At 40.4% G+C, this 17762-nt stretch overlaps 1 protein-coding gene across 4 annotated transcripts in view; it reads right to left on the bottom strand.

Annotated features, from left to right (window-relative positions):
• LOC310888705 (nipped-B-like protein) overlaps positions 1-17762 on the bottom strand; it is a 196953-nt gene that overhangs the window by 89465 nt on the left and 89726 nt on the right. For all 4 annotated transcript variants that reach the window (XM_083815646.1, XM_083815650.1, XM_083815648.1 and 1 more), the window contains exons 7-8: positions 17006-17166; positions 6569-6662 (exon numbers count right to left, since the gene is read on the bottom strand). In XM_083815646.1, the coding sequence (XP_083671772.1) occupies positions 6569-6662; positions 17006-17166 (255 nt within the window). The remainder of the gene's footprint in view (positions 1-6568; positions 6663-17005; positions 17167-17762) is intronic.

Raw genomic sequence — 17762 nt, 5'->3', positions numbered from 1 at the left:
TACTGGGTCGGGCTGGGATGTTAACTTTCCCTGCAGCAGCCCATACAGTGCTGTGCTCTGCACTCGTAGCTAAAACAGCAATGGTATCACACCAGTGTTGTGTCTGCTGCTGAGCAGTGCTGGCACAGCATCAGGACTCCCCCTAACTCCCCTAGGGGTGGGCAAAGATGTGAGAAAAGAAACATCACCAGGGCAGCTGACCTAAACCAACCAAAGGGATATTCCATACCATATGATGTCACACTCAGCAATAAAAGGTGGAAAAAGGAGGAAGAGGGGAGGGGTGGGCTCTCGTTGTGAAAACGTCTGTCCTCCTCCCGAACGCCGGCTACGTGCGTTGAGGCCCTGCTTCAAGGACGTGGTCAAGCATCGCTCATTTGTGGGAAATAGAGAGTAATTTCTTTCCTCTGCGCTTCCACATAGCCTTTACTTGTTTTGTTTAGTTTTCCCTTTCCCCCTCCCTTTTCCCCTTTCCTTTTTTCCCCTTTAGTTAAATTGTTAATTGTTTAGTTAAATTGTTTAGTTAAATTGTTTAATTAATAATAATCTTTCCTTAATAATTATTTTTTTCCTTTTAATTAAATCATCCTTATCTCAACCCGTGAGTTGTTCTTTCCTTTACTTCTTCCCCTCCTCATCTAAGGAGGGGGAGTGAGAGAGCGGTTGTGGTGTTCAGGTGCCTAGCACGGTAAAACCACCACAAGAGTATCAGTCGTTCTTGGTAAAAATGGATGAACAGAGTATTGGTAAACAAATGCAGCTTTTCAGAGCACAGTCTTAAGAATAGCAGTATTAAAATATTTGTCAATAACGACTTCTCATGTAACAGAATTAGAGAGTACTTGCATTAATCTAATTATTATTATCTAATGATGATACCAAACTTTTGGTGTTGAGTGTCTGAGAGAGGCATGCAACGGTTTTTAAAAACAGAATCAAAATTGACAATTATCTTTACTGATTGGAATAACCTTTTAAAACAAAAGAAATTTGGTAAGAATAAGCACAAACTTCTTATTCATCTGAGAAAGAGTAATTGTAATAACATGACAGGAAGACAGACAAATTCTACATAAAGACAGCAGTACGTTTATAGCAGCTTGCAACGTGAATCTAAGTTATCACCAAAGAGCAGCCATACTCTCATATATAACAGAAGTATCATACAAAAAGTCATCTACAGTAATTTTCTGACTACTCATCCTTTTAAGTTTTCAAATTGAGTTGTATGTACAACTTAGGGCAGTACAACACCAAGACATGCAGACAAACTAGAATTCAGATAAAAGCAAAGACAATCAGAGGCTTAGAAATGCAGACTTATGTAAAGATGATAGCAAGAAGCAGCACTGTTCAGTCTGTAGAAGATTAAATTGGTGGAAGACATGATAATGGTCTTTGATATGTAAATGAATGCTGTACAAAAAAGGACATTAGTTGTTTTTCTTTACCCACTGGAAAGAAGTCAAGAAGCGTCATGCCTAACTCCCAACAAAATGATTCATGCAAAAAATAGAAGAAAAGCTTTCTAGCAATAGGAATTTGAACAGGTTGCATGGCAAGAGAAAGGAAACTCTATTACTGACATTTTAAGAATAAAATAGATGGAAGTTATTGGGAGTGATACTGATACAGCTCATCCAGCTAAGGGTATGTCCTGGTTTCAGTTAGGATAGAGTTAATTTTCCTCCTAGTAGCTGGTAAGAAGATGGGAAGCCCCGCCCCCAAGTCCTTTCCTACTTTATTTTCTGAAATCTTAGAATCTTCCTCTAGAAATCTTCCCAAGTTTTATACTACATATAAAACAATTATTACTTATTTTGATTAACAGATTATGTTGACATTTATTTTGAAACAGCATAACTTCATTTAGAATTCAAACTTAACAGGATAGCATATGAGACAGAGAAAGAACAATATTTATTTGGGAGATTTTTTGGAACAGATTGTATTCACTTTTCACATACTCTTTCAACAGATTTCAGGGCAGAGTCCCACCACTTTCTACTCAGCTTCAAATGCCGTATAAAAAAAAAAAGCTTTGTCTGTTCCACCTTAGAACTGCTGTATTCAGAAGCATCTTTGTGTAAAAAGTTAAAACTTGTAGAAGCAAGAATGAATGCTTATTTTGGCCCTGTCAGAAAGCACTTTTAAATAAATTTCTTCCACCTTTCTTTCAAAGGAGAGAGGGAGAGGTGATATTTTTTTTTAACAAATACCTTTGGGAGCACTGAGGTCTGCAACAGAGATTTGAAAACATTCTTTTTTCTCCTTGCAACCCACTATACATAGAGACCAAGTATAGAGGAATCTCTCTGGAGAAGTCTTATAAATCCCTAAGAAAATAAAAGTAGTATTTCCAAATTATTCAGAAAATAATCAAGTACTAACTGGGAAAATATCAGCCTCTAAAGAAAATTTGGATATGGCTGTAATTTTCAGTGTCTTATAAAATGTTGGAAGGGTAATGTTGAAATATTTCCTGTAAGAAAAAAGTTTAACGATTTCTGGAGGGAATACAAATTATTTCCAGGAAGAAAAAAGTTGCAAAATAACATAGTTTAATAAGGATTGTTGCTATTCCTTAGAATGTTTCCCCAGAAGTTCAGGAAACTGTATGGAAACAGGACCGTAAATATATGAGCTTTTCTCTCCAGAAAGCAGTGGACTAAGAACTCTGTGGAAGATTTTCCCTTATACACACCTTTAGAAGTTGTCTTAAATAAATAAATATTTCTTCCTGAAGTTCCCGAAGATTGGTAGGAAAGTAGAATAAACAGATAAAGGATTTTGATGAGTAATCCATCTTGGGTAATGGATTCCACAAAAAATTTTATGAGACTAGAAGAAGGAAATTACTCCTTGTTAATTCTTCATAGGAAAATTCTTTCCTATGAATTCACCATAAAAGCAGATGTGGTAATAGATGATAGCATGAAAGCAGAGCCACTATTCTGTTTACATAGCTAAAAATCTAAAATTTACATTAAAAAGAAAGGATAAAGTCCAGCCTAAAATCTTCTGCATAAAACTTCAGCTGCTCTGGTACCTTTACTGAAGCAAAGGAGGTGAAGCAATAATTTCTGTAACAAAGAAACGTTGTTTCATTCAATAAGTGAATAACCAACCAAAAAAGCAAATATAACTTCTGTCACCTCAAATATTTTCCCTGAGTTACAAACAAAACTTCTTCCTCATTCAGATTCCATCAATCAGTCAGCTATCGTTCAGTTTTAAATGATTCAAGACTGTGCAACCACATACTCCAAATCTCCAGAAGTCCTTGCTATTTCCACGTCAAAAGTACAGAAATGCAGTCTGTACCTGTACCTTCGGTAATTGCCTCACATTTCTATACTACATAAGAAAGCTTAGATATTGTAATATCCTTCCCTGAGATGTTTCTATTGACTGACGATATTGTAGTGGGTTTACGTGGCAAGGTTTTGGTAGCAGGGGGCCGTAGGGGTGGCTTCTGTGAGAAGGATCTAGAAGCTGCCCCATGTTTGGTAAGGGCCCCACCGCTGACCAGAGCCGAGCCAATAAGTGATGTTTTGCTCCTCTGTGAGAGCATATTTAAGACAGGGGAAAAAGACGCTGTGCTACACAGCAGCTGGGAGAGTGAGAGGAGTGAGGAACAGCCTTGCAGGCGCCAAGGTCAGTGAAGAAGGAGGGGGAGAAGTGCTCCAGGTGCCGGAGCAGAAGTCCCCTGCGGCCTGTGGTGAGGACCATGGTGAAGCAGGCTGTCCCCCTGCAGCCCATGGAGTACCACGGTGGAGCAGGGTTCCACCCTGCAGCCCGTGGAGGAGACCACGGTGGAACAGGTGGACCTGCACCGACGGAGACTGCGGCCTGTGGAAGACCCCTGCCGGAGCAGATTCCAGGACGGACCTGTAGCCCGTGGAGAGGAGACCACGCAGGAGCAGGTGACCTGGCAGGAACTGCTGCCCGTGGGGGATCCAGGTTGGAGCAGTTTGCTCCTGAGGGATGGACCCCGTGGTACGGACCCATATCTGGAGCAGTTCTTGAAGAGCTGCTGCCTGTGGGCAGCCCACGCCGGATCAGTTCAGCAAGGACTGCATCCCGTGGGAGGGACCCCACAGCGCAGGGGACGAGAGTGACCGAGAAGGAGCAGTGGGGAAGAAGCGCTATAGACTGACCATAACCCCCATTCCCCCGTTCCCCTGCACCGCTCGGAGGAGGTGGAAGAGGGTGGATGTGGGGGAAGGTGCTTTTGGTTTCTTTCCTTTGTTCCTCGCTTCTCTAGCTTGTTAGTAATAGGCAGTAAATCTTACTGTCTCCCTACGCTGAGTCTGTTTTGCCCGTCACGATAATTACTGTGTGATCTCCTCATCCTTATCTCAACCCTTGAGCCCTTTTCATCGTATTTTCTCCCCGTTCCTCTTTGAGGAGGGGGAGTGAGAGAGCGGTTGTGGTGGAGCTCGGCCGCCCACCCAAGTAAAACCACCACAGATATCTAGTACCATTCTTTTTGTCCTCCCAAACAAAAAAGTAAATATTTTGCTAATGTTCTTTACCAAAGTTTGCAACTTGTCAACCAAGTTTTCAAGGGCTAATGACAGCAGCCAGAAAAATCTCAGCATAGATATTTGTTGTTTGCTCATCACTGCAAAATTTATCAGCACAACCAACCACTTTCGCTTCAAATCATAGGCCAAAAGCTCACTGTCAGGGATCACATATTCTAAGCAATATTGTAATTATCTACACCTCTTCAATACATTTATAAAATGCTTGATTGAAGGAAGAAAATGGCAAGATTCTTGCAGCATCAAGAAATGGTTCAGTCAGGGTTCATTAATCTCAAAGAAGGCAAAATGGTAGCACCATTACTAACAGTACTTCAGTTGTGTGCTTTATCAATGAGAAAAGTAAATCTAACATACAGGTAAATAAATCATAAAGCTCCTCTTGCACTTTTTCAGCCCCTCTAATGCTGAAACATTACAATCTGAAATGTACAATCAGATTGTTTTCAGAGGTAATCTATAATGATATCCTTTCAAAATGGGTTCTGAGACAATCAATTGAAACAGCTGCAATTTAACCAAAAAAATAATTCAAATATTCTTCTGGCTGAGTAGTAATCATATATCTGAGTATAAGTAGCTTAGATTCACAATGTTGTGAATGCTCTACAAACATGGATTTTGTGTAATGAGTTAAAGAAAAACACTGAGTAAAAGAAAACAACCACATTTAGTCTTTGCCATTTATACAAGTCTTGCAACAAGTCCTTTAGCACAAGACCTCTTAAAAAAATGATGCTGATGGAATGCTATACAAGTACTTCTCACTTGCATTTGAACCATGCTTTTTCCATCACTGTCTAACACAGTATGTGTCTATAGAAGATGAACCACAGAGATCATTTTAGCAGTTACAGGATCATCGAATAATTCAGTTAAGAAGGGACCTCAGGAGGTCTTTAGTCCATCCTCTTGCTCAAAGCAGGGTAAGCAAGGTTGGACCATCACGGGGAACTTTATCCAGCCTGGTCTTGAAAACCTCCAGGAATGGAAAATGCACATATTCTCTGGGCAACCTTTTTCAGTGGTTGACTATCCCGATAGTGAAAAAGGTTTTCCTTATATCCAGTCAGAACCTCCCATTTCAATTGTCCATTGTATCTCATCCTTTCTACATACCACTGTGAAAAGCCTGACTCAGTCTTTCTGATAATCTCCGCATAGGTATGGGAAGGCTGTTCTAAGTTCCCCCCCCCCTAAGACCTGACGTATCCAGGCTGAACAAGCCTAACACCCTCACCTTCTCTGTAATCTCTCCCATCTCCTGTTCTCCCTCTCAACCTAACCTGACCATCCAGAAAGACTCAATTTTGTTCCAGGGCTAAAAGAGAGGAAAGCACTGTTGCATCTTTTTACTATTAGCATGTAAATACATAAGATATGAAAACCTGTATTAGTAAAAATATGCCCAACCCCTACCTTGCTAAGTCTCATGCATCTCAGTCATTGCTTCTTAAGGATAATATTATAAACAGCAGTATACTTTCTATATTTTAGCATAAAGAATTATTTTGAGCAGATTCAGCTGACGTTGCCCTATTCCTTCTCCACAGCTAAGGTTTTTGGGCTTTGTTTATGCTATATGTATTGTGTTCACTGAACTACTGTTAATTTCATGTTCTTCAAAACTGATGATTGCAATCAAGACAAGCATTGCATGTTAAAACACTTTGAGCTGGTTAAGGGTTCAATACTTGTAATGCTGCCATGAAACCATTTATTATGCAGAGCAACCAAAACCATTCTTATAAACAATTTAATCCTCATATTAGAAAGGATTTAAAATCCTTCTGTCCTCCATTAATTTGAGCTATGTTTTGAAGTACCATTAATCAATTTTTGGACCTTCAGAAATTTCTTCTGGATCAGGGCTCAAAATGATTTTGTTACTGAAATCTAAAGACATACTTTCTAGTACTATTTGAAAAAAGATGTCAGAAGGACTAACTAAAAACCTCTTTAAAGTCTGTTCCTTTAAATTGTGAAAAATATATTGATATATATGACTGCTAGACTACCTTTAGGGGCTCCATCACTTCCAGCTGGAGAGCAGACTGACTGTGGTGACCTCAAGGAAAAAGATGCAGCATTCCTTATTGAAGGATCGCCATCCTAAAGTGACAATGATAAAAAAATAACATTTTGAACATGAACGTTTTATAAAATAAAGACTGAAATTAATACATACACTGATAAAATGGATTGGATGAAAAATCATACAACAACTATTAGAAAAATATTTATTTATATCAAAATCTTTATAAATTAGACGGCTATATAGGCAATATTCCAGAGCACAACAGCCCTAAGAAGAATTTATCACCAGAACATGCACACAAAAATAAATTTATGTACACATCTTCTGTTTGAAGTAATCACTTTTGGTTGACATTAAGATTACATTTAGGAATTTTTTGTTACAAGAACTCATAGTAAATTATTGCTAAGTATGAACTCTATATAAACAACTGAAACCAAGCATAAAAAGTAGATTTTTAAAACAAATTCAAAATTTTTTCCACTTAACCTGCCCTTAAAGCTTCTCTATAATACTATCTCACTTTTACATTTAAGCAAACTAACGTTTTATATTTATACCCTCCAGCATACACACATCAGGACTGAACAAAATCTGTAGCACTCCCATTGCAGCAGCTGAGATAGTTTTGTGTATATCATAACTTGAACGATTTTAGCTTATTTGCCTGTCTTAACAGTTAGATAGGAAACAACGTGATGGCAATTCAGAGAAATTCCCCAACACAGCAAAAACATTTTACCGTCTTTTCAGTTTTGCACAGAACAACTTGTTTTAATTCCTAATTTCTAAAAATTCCTAATTTCTGAAAAACTTCATAATATAATACCAATTACAGTGTAAGGATGTTCATGCTTTATCATCAGGAATGTAAATGTGACTTTTTCCCCCCCACTACCTTAAAATTAAATATGAAAGCCACTATTCAGACACACACCTTTTTTTTTGTTTTTTTAACCATTGTCATGGAGGCCTCTGCTGGTGACGAGTATGCTTATTCAGTCAAGGACCTTACTAGATTTAATTTTTTATAAAACAGTATTTCTTATTGCTAGCATTGTTTTTTAAACAATATCTATGGGAATGTTTTGGGAAAGAACAAATTAACGACCCTTATATCTATGAAGAGACAATTTACATAAATTATTAAAAAAAATGCAAAAAGTCTATTTTTTTAAAGAATAAAGTCATACAAGTGAAGTCTCAAAAAATTTTAAGATTAATCATTTTCCTAATAAAATTCTGATTCTTGGTTATTTCATTAGCTAATATTCTAATGTGGCTCATATTGAGATATCTGTACATACACAGTCCTTTTATATAACTCCTTTTTATTATTCCCTGGCCCCCCCCCCTTTTTTTTTTTACCCTGAATTGTCTGTTTGTCCCTAAATACTTTTATCCTTATGACTAGTTTCAACTCAATTAATATTATAAGGCTCAACTGTAATTAACTGTAATTAAGTTTCTACATGTTTCTATGAAAAAAAAATCAGCAGCAGGCAGTAAAGTTAGAAAGCTAAATTGGCATTTGAAGAAGATAGAAGCCTGCAGAGATGGGGCAACTACACACTCCCTTTGGCAATGACCAAACAGCCATTTTTCACATGCCTAGTAGCAGACTAGCCATCATACATGTTACATCTTGCAAAGACATAGTTCATTCACACTGCTTAGAGCAAAGGAAAGAGTTTGAAATTTATGGACTGAAGGTGCTTACAGGGCAAAGAATATGAATCCATAAGAAACCAGGTTTCACCATCCATGGGCAACTTAGAACACTTCCATTGAATTTTTTTGCTCCCACAGCAAAGTGAATCTAAAACTCATGCTGTGCTATTACACTTATTTTTGCAACAGTGCTTGCAAAAAGAGCTGTTTCCTCATGTGAAGAAAGCCTCATGCACGAAGAAATCTAATATTCAGATTCAATGCAATAAAAAGAACTACACCTTAAACTTACATGTGTGTCACTGCAAGCCAAAATGAATTAATTTCCTGCTGTATGAATTGCTAGTTTACTTACGACTTACTAGGTTAGCAACTTTTCTAGCATCTATGTTTCATTAAGACAGGAGAGGTCCTCTACACATAATTGCCAAGGACATAGGCAAAGATGTCTTTCATTAGATTAACAAAACAGACTAGCTAGGTAGATAAACTTCCATGTACACATGCCATTCTTATTGTAGCTGATAACTTGTCAGAAGTGCTCATTTACTTTTTCCTAGTTCAGACCTTCATCAAGTGGTGAAACATAAGCACAAACTTATATTTGAGGAAAGCTCTGAATTTTCCCAACGAATGGTCCTTAAACTGAGTGTATGTGCAGTAAGCTTCAAAGGTATATTTACTGATTTTGTATATATCACTAATGGCAAATACACAATATCCTGTAACTACTCACAATTTTTTATGTGATAAATTCCTAGTACTAAGACTAAAGAATAATTAAAGCTTTTAAGTTTTAGGATTTAATAATCCACATTCATAGCTGTATCTGCACAAAAGGTCATGCTGCTTCTGAAAAGGCGGAAACATCATGATTAAACTTATTATCTATACATAAATTTTCATTCATCTGAATACTTCAAACTGTTTTCTGCATGATAGCAACTAAAATCAGCTTTACAAAGTATAATTACAAATAAAATATATGTAACATGCTCCAGTAAGGAAATGCACTAAAGTGCAAGTTTATATCATTTACTAGAGTCACAGAATATGCTGAGTTGGAAGGGATCACAGAATCACAGAATGGGCGGGGTTGGAAGGAACCTCTGAAGATCATCTACTCCAACCCCCCTGCTGAGCAGAATCACCTAGAGCATGTTATGCAGGATAGCGTCCAAGCGGGTTTTAAATACCTCCAGAGAAAGAGACTCCACAACCTCTCTGGACAACCTGTTCCAGTGCTCTGTCACCCTCACAGTAAAGAAGTGCCCCCTCATATTCAACTGGAACCTCCTATGCTTCAGTTTGTGCCCGTTCCCTCTCGTCCTGTCGCTGGGCACAACTGAAAAGAGACCGGCTCCATCCTCTCGACACCCTCCCCTCAGATATTTGTACACATTAATGAGATCTCCCCTCAGTCTTCCCTTTTCCAGGCTAAACAGGCCCAGTTCTCTCAGCCTGTCCTCGTGCGACAGGTGCTCCAGTCCTCTAATCATCTCCGTATACCCTCTGAACTCGCTCCAGTAGTTCCATGTCCCTCTTGTACTGGGGACCCCAGAACTGGACTCAATACTCTAGGTGTGGCCTCACCACAGCTGAGTAGAGGGGGAAGATCAACACCCTTGGCCTGCTGGCAACACTCTTCCGAATGCACCCCAGGATACCATTGGTCTTCTTGGCCACTAGGGCACATTGTTGACTCATGGTCAGCCTGCTGTCCACCAGGACTCCCAGGTCTCTCTCTGCAGAGCTGCTCTCCAGCAGGTCACCCCCCAGCCTGTACTGGTACTTAGAGTTATTCCTCCCTAGGTGCAGGACCCTGCACTTGTCCAACTCCCGATTCCACACAAGCCAACCTAAGAGTTAAACCATATATCTAAGAGCATTGTCCAAATGCTTCTTGAACACCAAAATGTTTGGGGCCATGACCCTGGGGAGCCTGTTCCATTGCCTGATCACTCTCTCAGTAAAGAGCTTTTTCTTAATATCCAGTCTGAACTTCCCCTAGCTTTATTAAGCCATCCCCTTGCATCCTATCACCGGTCACCAGAGAGAAGAGATCAGCACCTCCCTCTTTGCTCCCCCTCTTGAGGAAGTTGTAGACAACAGTGAGGTCACCCCTCAATCTCTCTCTAAGCTGAACAAACCAAGTATCCTCAGCCACTCCTCATATGTCACACTCTCTAGTCCTTTCATCATCTTTGTTGCCCTCCTTTGGAGGCATTCTAATAGTTTTATATCATCATTATATTGTGGAGCCCAAAACTGCACACAGTACTTGAGGTGAGGCCACACCAGTGCTGAGCATAGTGGGACAATCACTTCTTTTAACTGGTTAGTTATACTGTGCTTAATGCAGCACCCCAGGGAAATGGTTGGCCCTTTTGGACATCAGGGCACATTGTTGACTCCTATCGAGCTTACCATCAACCAAAACCACCAGATCCCTTTTTGCAGGGCTGCACTCCAGCCACTAGTCCCCCAGTACGTACGTATGTACACCCAGAATTACATTGTCCCAAGTGCAGAATCCAGCATTTGCTCTTGTTAAATTTCATATGGTTGGCAATTGCCCAGTGCTCTAATCTATCAAGATCTCTCTGCAAGGCCTCTATATGCTCAAGGGAATGGATGACTTCTCCCAATTTAGTATCATCCACAAACTTACTTAGTGTGCACTCAACTCCCGTGTCCAGGTTATTGATAAAAACATTGAATAGAACTGGCCCTAAAATTGAGCCCTGGGGAACACCACTTACTGACTGGCCACCAGCCTGATGTTACCCCATTTACTACAACTCTCAGAGTCCAACCCTTCTGCCAATTGTTCACTCATTGTACTGTATATAATGTCTAGTTGTATGCTAGATGCTTTATCCAGAAGGATACTGTGAGAAACAGTATTGAAAGCTTTGCTAAAATAAATTTAAAAAAAACACCCCACATCCACTGCTTTCCCTTTGTCCACTAGGTGGGTAACCTTGTCATCAGATCTTGTCCCAGGACCTGTCATTGGTGCTAAAGACAGAGGCAAAGAATATATGAAATGTCTCTGCTTTATCTTCAACCCTATTTGTGAGGTGACCAACCAATGGACCAATGTTATCTCTGGTCTTCCTTTTGCTGTTAGCATACTTTAAAAAGCCTTTTTGTTTTGTTAACTACCACAGTACTGGCCAGCTTCAGCTCCAATTGAGCTTTGGCTGTACATGTTTTCTCCCTACAACAGTGAACAGAATCTCTATATTCCTCCTGTGTAGCCTGACCTTGCTTCCAAAATCCATACACTTTCTTTTTTCACCTAAGTTCCTGAAGGAGATATCTGTTTAGCCAAGCTGGCCTTCTGCCCCATTTGCTTGACTTCCAACACATTGGAATTGACTGCTCCTGCACTCTTAAGAAATGGCTTGTAAAAAGTGATCAGCGTTGATGGACCACAATGCTTTCAAAAGCAGATTTCCAGAGGACCTTACTAACCAGTTCCTTGAACAGCCTAAAGTCCGCTTTCCCAAAATCAAGGGTAGTAGCTTTGCTGACAGTTTTTCTCATATCACCAAAGATTTTAAACTCAACTATTTCATGATTGCTGTGGCCATGATAGCCACCAATCACCACTTCATCCACAAGACCACCTCTGTTTACAAACCACATATCTAGGAGGGCACCTTTCCTAGTTGACTCCCTTAGTACCTGTATCAAAAATTTATCTTCAGTGTGCTTCAGGAATTCACTGGACCTGTTTGTGTCTGCTGTACGACAGTCCCAGTTAACATCTAGGAAGTTGAAGTCGCCCATAAGGACAAGGGCAACTGATCTAGAGATTTCCCTTAATTCCTTATAGAATGCTACGTTCAGTATCATCATCCTGGCTGGGTGATCTATAGCAGACACACATCATCATCTGCTTTATTAGCTTTTCTCCTACATGTTTACCCAGAGGCTCTCAACCACATCATCCCCAACTGCAAGCACTGTACAGTCCAACCCCTCCTTTACATACAGCACTACCCTTCTGCCTCACCTGCCCTGCCCACCTCTCCTGAAGAGCCATCTTCATGGAGATGAATATCATAAATAACCATCATCACAATATCATAAATAACCATCATCACAATATCATGAATAACCATCATCACTTATCATGAATAACCATCCATCACAGCACTCCAGTCATAGGACTCTTCCAACCAAGTCTCACTTATGCTAATGATGTCTTAGCTCTGGGACTAAGACAGCACATTGTCCCACAAATACTGTCATGCCATCCCATAGCTTATTGCTAGTAAGCTTGATTTTACCTCTTTTCACCCTTCAAACCTAGTTTAAAGCTCTTTCAAATCAGCCCCACTAACTTGTGAACAAAAATATTTCTCCCCCTTTGAGAAAGTGAATCCCGTCAGGCTCCAGCAAACCTGGTATTGCATAGGCCATCCAAAACCCAAAATTCTACTGGTGACAACAGCCTTGGAGCCAGGTATCAATAAGCTGGGTCCACCTGTTTCTTTCAATATCATTCCTTACAACTGGAAGGATAGATGAGAATACTACCTACGTTCCTTCACCAATCTTCCACGACCCTGAAGTCTCTTTTGATTGCCCCTGAGTTCTCATTGTGACTTTGTCGCTACCCAGATGGAAAAGCAAGAGCAGATAATAATCTGATGGCCACACCAGGCTAGGAAGTTTCCTGGTAACATCCTTAACGTGAGCCCCACGGAGTCAGCAAACTTCCCTAAAAGGTGGGTCTGGTTGGCAGATCAGGTCCTCTGGTCCCCTCAGAAGGTAGTCACCTACAGCAATAACCCACCATATTTTCTTTACGGAGGTGGTCATGATACAGGGGGTAAGATGACCTACCTCAGTGACTTCTCTTGCATAGATGGATCATCATCCACTTCATCATGTCCCTGTCCTTCCAATTCCAGAACCTCATAATTTATTGTGTTAAGGGCAAGGGAAGGGAAGGCAAAGTAGACAAGTAGGAGCTTCTCCCACTGCCCTGAGCAGAGACTTGTTTCCATTCACCTCTATCCCTCAAGTCAATGCCTCCTGCCTGGTGGAGAGAGAGTACAGGATCCCCCTTGCCATCTGTTATGCCTAATTGACATTTCTGTTCCACTGAGGGCAGAGTATGAATCTACCAGTCAATCTCCTGGAGCCCAGCCACCAAGCTCAGCAGTTCTGCCTGGGCACGCCTCTCACAGGTATTCTTGCTACTGCCTCAGACACCAGTAGAAACCTTAGGCACATCCTGCAGCTGGAGACTTGGATGGCTGCACGCTCCCTTGGGAGTTCTGTCTGGGTAGCTGCATTGGCCCCAGTGGGTGTAAATACCACAGAGGACATAGCTTTCTGTTGAGTGGTCACCACTGTTTGAGCTCCCCGGGGAGGGATTATGACCAGTGGACCAGTGAAGAAACCTCCTCAGATACCTACCAGGTACCTCGTAAGTTTTGCACTGCTCTCAGCACATGGCAACTGCTGGTATGTGCTTCATGTGGTTTGAACTGGCACAGCAGGTGCAACTGGCGCTGCCCAACTCTCACCTGCCCCTCCTGTGAGACCTGCTGCTTGCCAGTCAGTCCCTCCCTCCGCCTGAGGGTGTCGAGGCCCAAAACCCCCCTTCAGGAACCACCACCCTGAATACATCCCAAACCTTGTGTACTTCTCAGCAGGTGGTAGCTGCTGAGAGGCTTACTGCTTTTTAAATTGAGCGCTTCTCCAATTAAACTGAACAATGAATGTATGTTTCACATTTTCATAGCCTGTCAGTTCTGAATGAGTTTAATTTCTAAGTTCTCGAGAACTAGGATGTGGCTGCACTGCTTGAATAACAAAATTAGTGTTGAACATTTTTAAATATTGTGAAATGTAAACACTGAAATAAATTATCCTAATATTAAACTTTTCCAAAAACCTTGGCTTAACAAAACCAAGATTCTCTTGACAGTGTACCTTTAATATAGATGGGGTATATTTATATATATTTAATGTCAAGAACAGCTTTCTGATTTAAAGAATTTGCATTGCTGAAACAAAAACTGAGAAAACACATCTGATGATTATGTATTATGACAGATTTCTTCATCACAAAACTTTTGTTTAAGATACTACTTCATAGCTAATAATTTTAATCAGCATAATTCTATAATTTAAAATAAAACAAAAAAGCAAAACTAATGACACTCTTGGAGTTCTACAGTATTAACACTGGTAAGGGATTTAGAGAGCCTGGTGTTAATAACACACTTGTTCAATGCAACACTTCTTTTGCTTCCACAAGCTAATTTAGAAACAAAGGTTACCCACAGATTTTGTAAACTGAAATAAACACTTAAAGGGGAAAAAAGGCCTATTTGCCACAAGCTTTTGATGAGGTTTTGTAACTACTGTTATGCCTACTGTTGTAGGCATCATTATGACCAGACTGTTCAAAGAGCTAGTCAAAAAACGCCAACTGAAATTTAAGTGCTCTCCCCTTAAGAGTTGTTAAGAGATTGTGTCAAGCTTATAAAGAATAACTACCATGAAGCTTCATCCACAGGATGAGATTCTCATTAAGATGAAAATCTAGCCACGCAGCCTAAGCCTAAAAGGCAAAGGCAGGGATTGGGAGAATGATGAACTGCCCACTGTAGGAGAAGATCATGTTCGAGACCGTCTAAGGAACCTGAAGGTGCACAAGTCCATGGGACCTAATGAGATGTATCTGCGGGTCCTGAGGGAACTGGCAAATGAAGTTGCTAAGCCACTATCCATCATATTTGAGAAGTCGTGGCAGTCTGGTGAAGTTCCCACTGACTGGAGGAGGGGAAACATAACCCCCATTTTTAAAAAGGGAAAAAAAGGAAGACCCGGGGAACTACAGGCCAGTCCGTCTCACCTCTGTGCCTGGCAAGATCATGGAGCAGATCCTCCTGGAAACTATGCTAAGGCAGATGGAAAATAAGGAGGTGATTGGTGACAGCCAACATGGCTTCACTAAGGGCAGATTGTGCCTGACAAATCTGGTGGCCTTCTACAATTGGGTTACAGCATTGGTGGATAGGGGAAGAGCAACTGACATCATCTACCTGGATTTGTGCAAAGCATTTGACCATGTTCCCAACGATATCCTTGTCTCTAAATTGGAAAGACATGGATTTGACGTATGGACCGCTTGGTGGGTAAGGAATTGGCTGGATGGTTGCACTCAAAGAGTTGGGATCCATGGCTCAATGTCCACAGGTGGAGACCAGTGACAAGTGGCGTTCCTCAGGGGTCGGTACTGGGACCGTCGCTGATTAACATCTTTGTTACTGACATGGCCAGTGAGACTGAGTGCACCCTCAGCAAGTTTGCTGATGACACCAAGCTGTGTGGTGTGGTTGACACGCTGGCGGGAAGGGATGCCATCCAGAGGGACGTGGACAGGCTTGAGGGGTGGGCCTGTGTGAACCTCATGAAGTTCAGCAAGGCCAAGTGCAAGGCCCTGCACCTGGGCCAGAGCAATCCCAAGCACAAATACAGGCTGGGTGGAGAATGCATTGAGAGCAGCCCTGAGGAGAAGGACCTGGGGATGCTAGTTGATGAGAAGCTCAACATAAGCCAGCAATGTGCGCTTGCAGCCCAGAAAGCCAACCATATCCTGGGCTGTGTCAAAAGAAGTATGGTCAGCAGGTCAAGGGAGGTGACTGTCCCCCTCTACTCTGCTCTTGTGATACCCCACCTGGAGTGCTGCATTCAGCTTTGTTGCCCCCAGCACAAAAAGGATGTGGGCATATTAGAATGAGTCCAGAGGAGGGCCACGAAGATGATCAGAGGGCCGGAGCACCTCTTCTATGAAGAAAGGCTGAGGGAGCTGGGGTTGTTCAGTCTGTAGAAGAGAAGGCTCCGGGGAGACCTAATTGTGGCCTTTCAGAACCTAAAGGGGGCCTACAGGAAAGCTGGGGAGGGACTCTTTGTCAGGGAATATAGTGATAGGAGAAGGAGGAATGGCTTTAAACTAGAAAAGGGTTGCTTTAGATTAGACATTAGGAAGACATTCTTTACTGTGAGGGTGGTGAGGCATTGGAACAGGTTGCCCAGAGAAGTTGTGGATGCTCCAACCCTGGAGGTGTTTACAGACAGGTTGGATGGGGCTTTGAGCAACCAGGTCTAGTGGGAGGTGTCCCTGCCCATGGCAGGGGGGTTGGAAAAAAAAAAAAAGAAAAAAAAAGAAAAAACAAACAAACAAACAAAAATTTTGAAAGAAGCATTTCTGCCACTAAGGGAAAATTTCTTTAAAAAAACAAAACAACAACAACAAAAAAAACAGCCCATAAAGCACATACAAACCAGTAAGAAAAAATGTCTATATGAACACCATAATACTACCCAATACGTTATTCAAATATGTCAGGTCTAATCAAGAATTGCAGGGATCTGCAACTAGACAAACTAACTATACACCTATTTAGAATCCAGTATTGTCTGCATCAATATATTGAGGAAATAAGTATAGCGACACTATCATTTCTTTAAAATAAACTTATGAATAAGATTTTTTACTTTTCATAATTTCAACAGAATGTTATAAACTGTTCCAAAGGAGAGAGATCTTCTAGAAAACATAAAATCTCACAAGTTCAAGTTGCACAGTATGTCTGAAACTTAATTATATTTTCAGTGGTTTTATATATCAACAACATAGTAAAGTATCTGACTTTTGAGGCAGCTAAACACATATTTGACTTATCATAATAAATTGATATAGGTTACATACATCACTACTTAGTCTGTGCACCATCTGTAGGTAGTCTTCATTTGAGCTATGTCTAGAATTATCAGCATGATGATTAGCTGAATTTCCAGACAATTGACTTGAAATTTTATTTTCATGGAGATTCCTCATCCCAGCTGTGACAATGGGACTGGACACTGAAGCTGAAATATAAAAAATGTAAATAATTATACTGATATATACATACACTCATTAACTCTTAAAGGTTCCACAGAAAGCATCATAATAGTGGATAATAGTGAGTTAGATACAAGAGGTCTGGAATCTGAACAAAAATCCTTTTTTCTTGATTGAATCCTTCTGCTACAAATGCTTTGAATAAAATCAGGTATCTAAGATATAATTTTCAAGAGGATTCAAAAATCCAAATTTCACATACAAGCTAGCCAAGCTATCTCCGCATCTATCCTAATTACTTTCAGTATCATTTTCTTACAGATTATAGAAAACTATTTTCTTTTACATAATTTTTATTCACTCCCGTCAGTATATGAAGCTTTCAAGGCATTCATGAGACATGCAACATTGCATACAGAACAGCTATATACATATTCCAAGCACACTACTAAACTTTAAAACAGATTATTTAGAAGAATCCAATGAGAATTCTACTTACCAACAAAAAATGCCTAGATACTTTAACAGTGTTCACATTGTTTAAGATTGTATTTAGAAAAGGGAAAAAGAAAGAAATCCATTCATGCTGAAGGTCATCTTTGCTAGTTACTGCATAACTTGA

Source organism: Anser anser (genome assembly GCF_964211835.1).
Source record: "Anser anser genome assembly, chromosome: W".
Taxonomy (NCBI): Eukaryota; Metazoa; Chordata; class Aves; order Anseriformes; family Anatidae; genus Anser; species Anser anser.
Note: the sequence above shows the minus strand (reverse complement) of the source record. Positions and strands in the feature narration are given on the sequence as shown.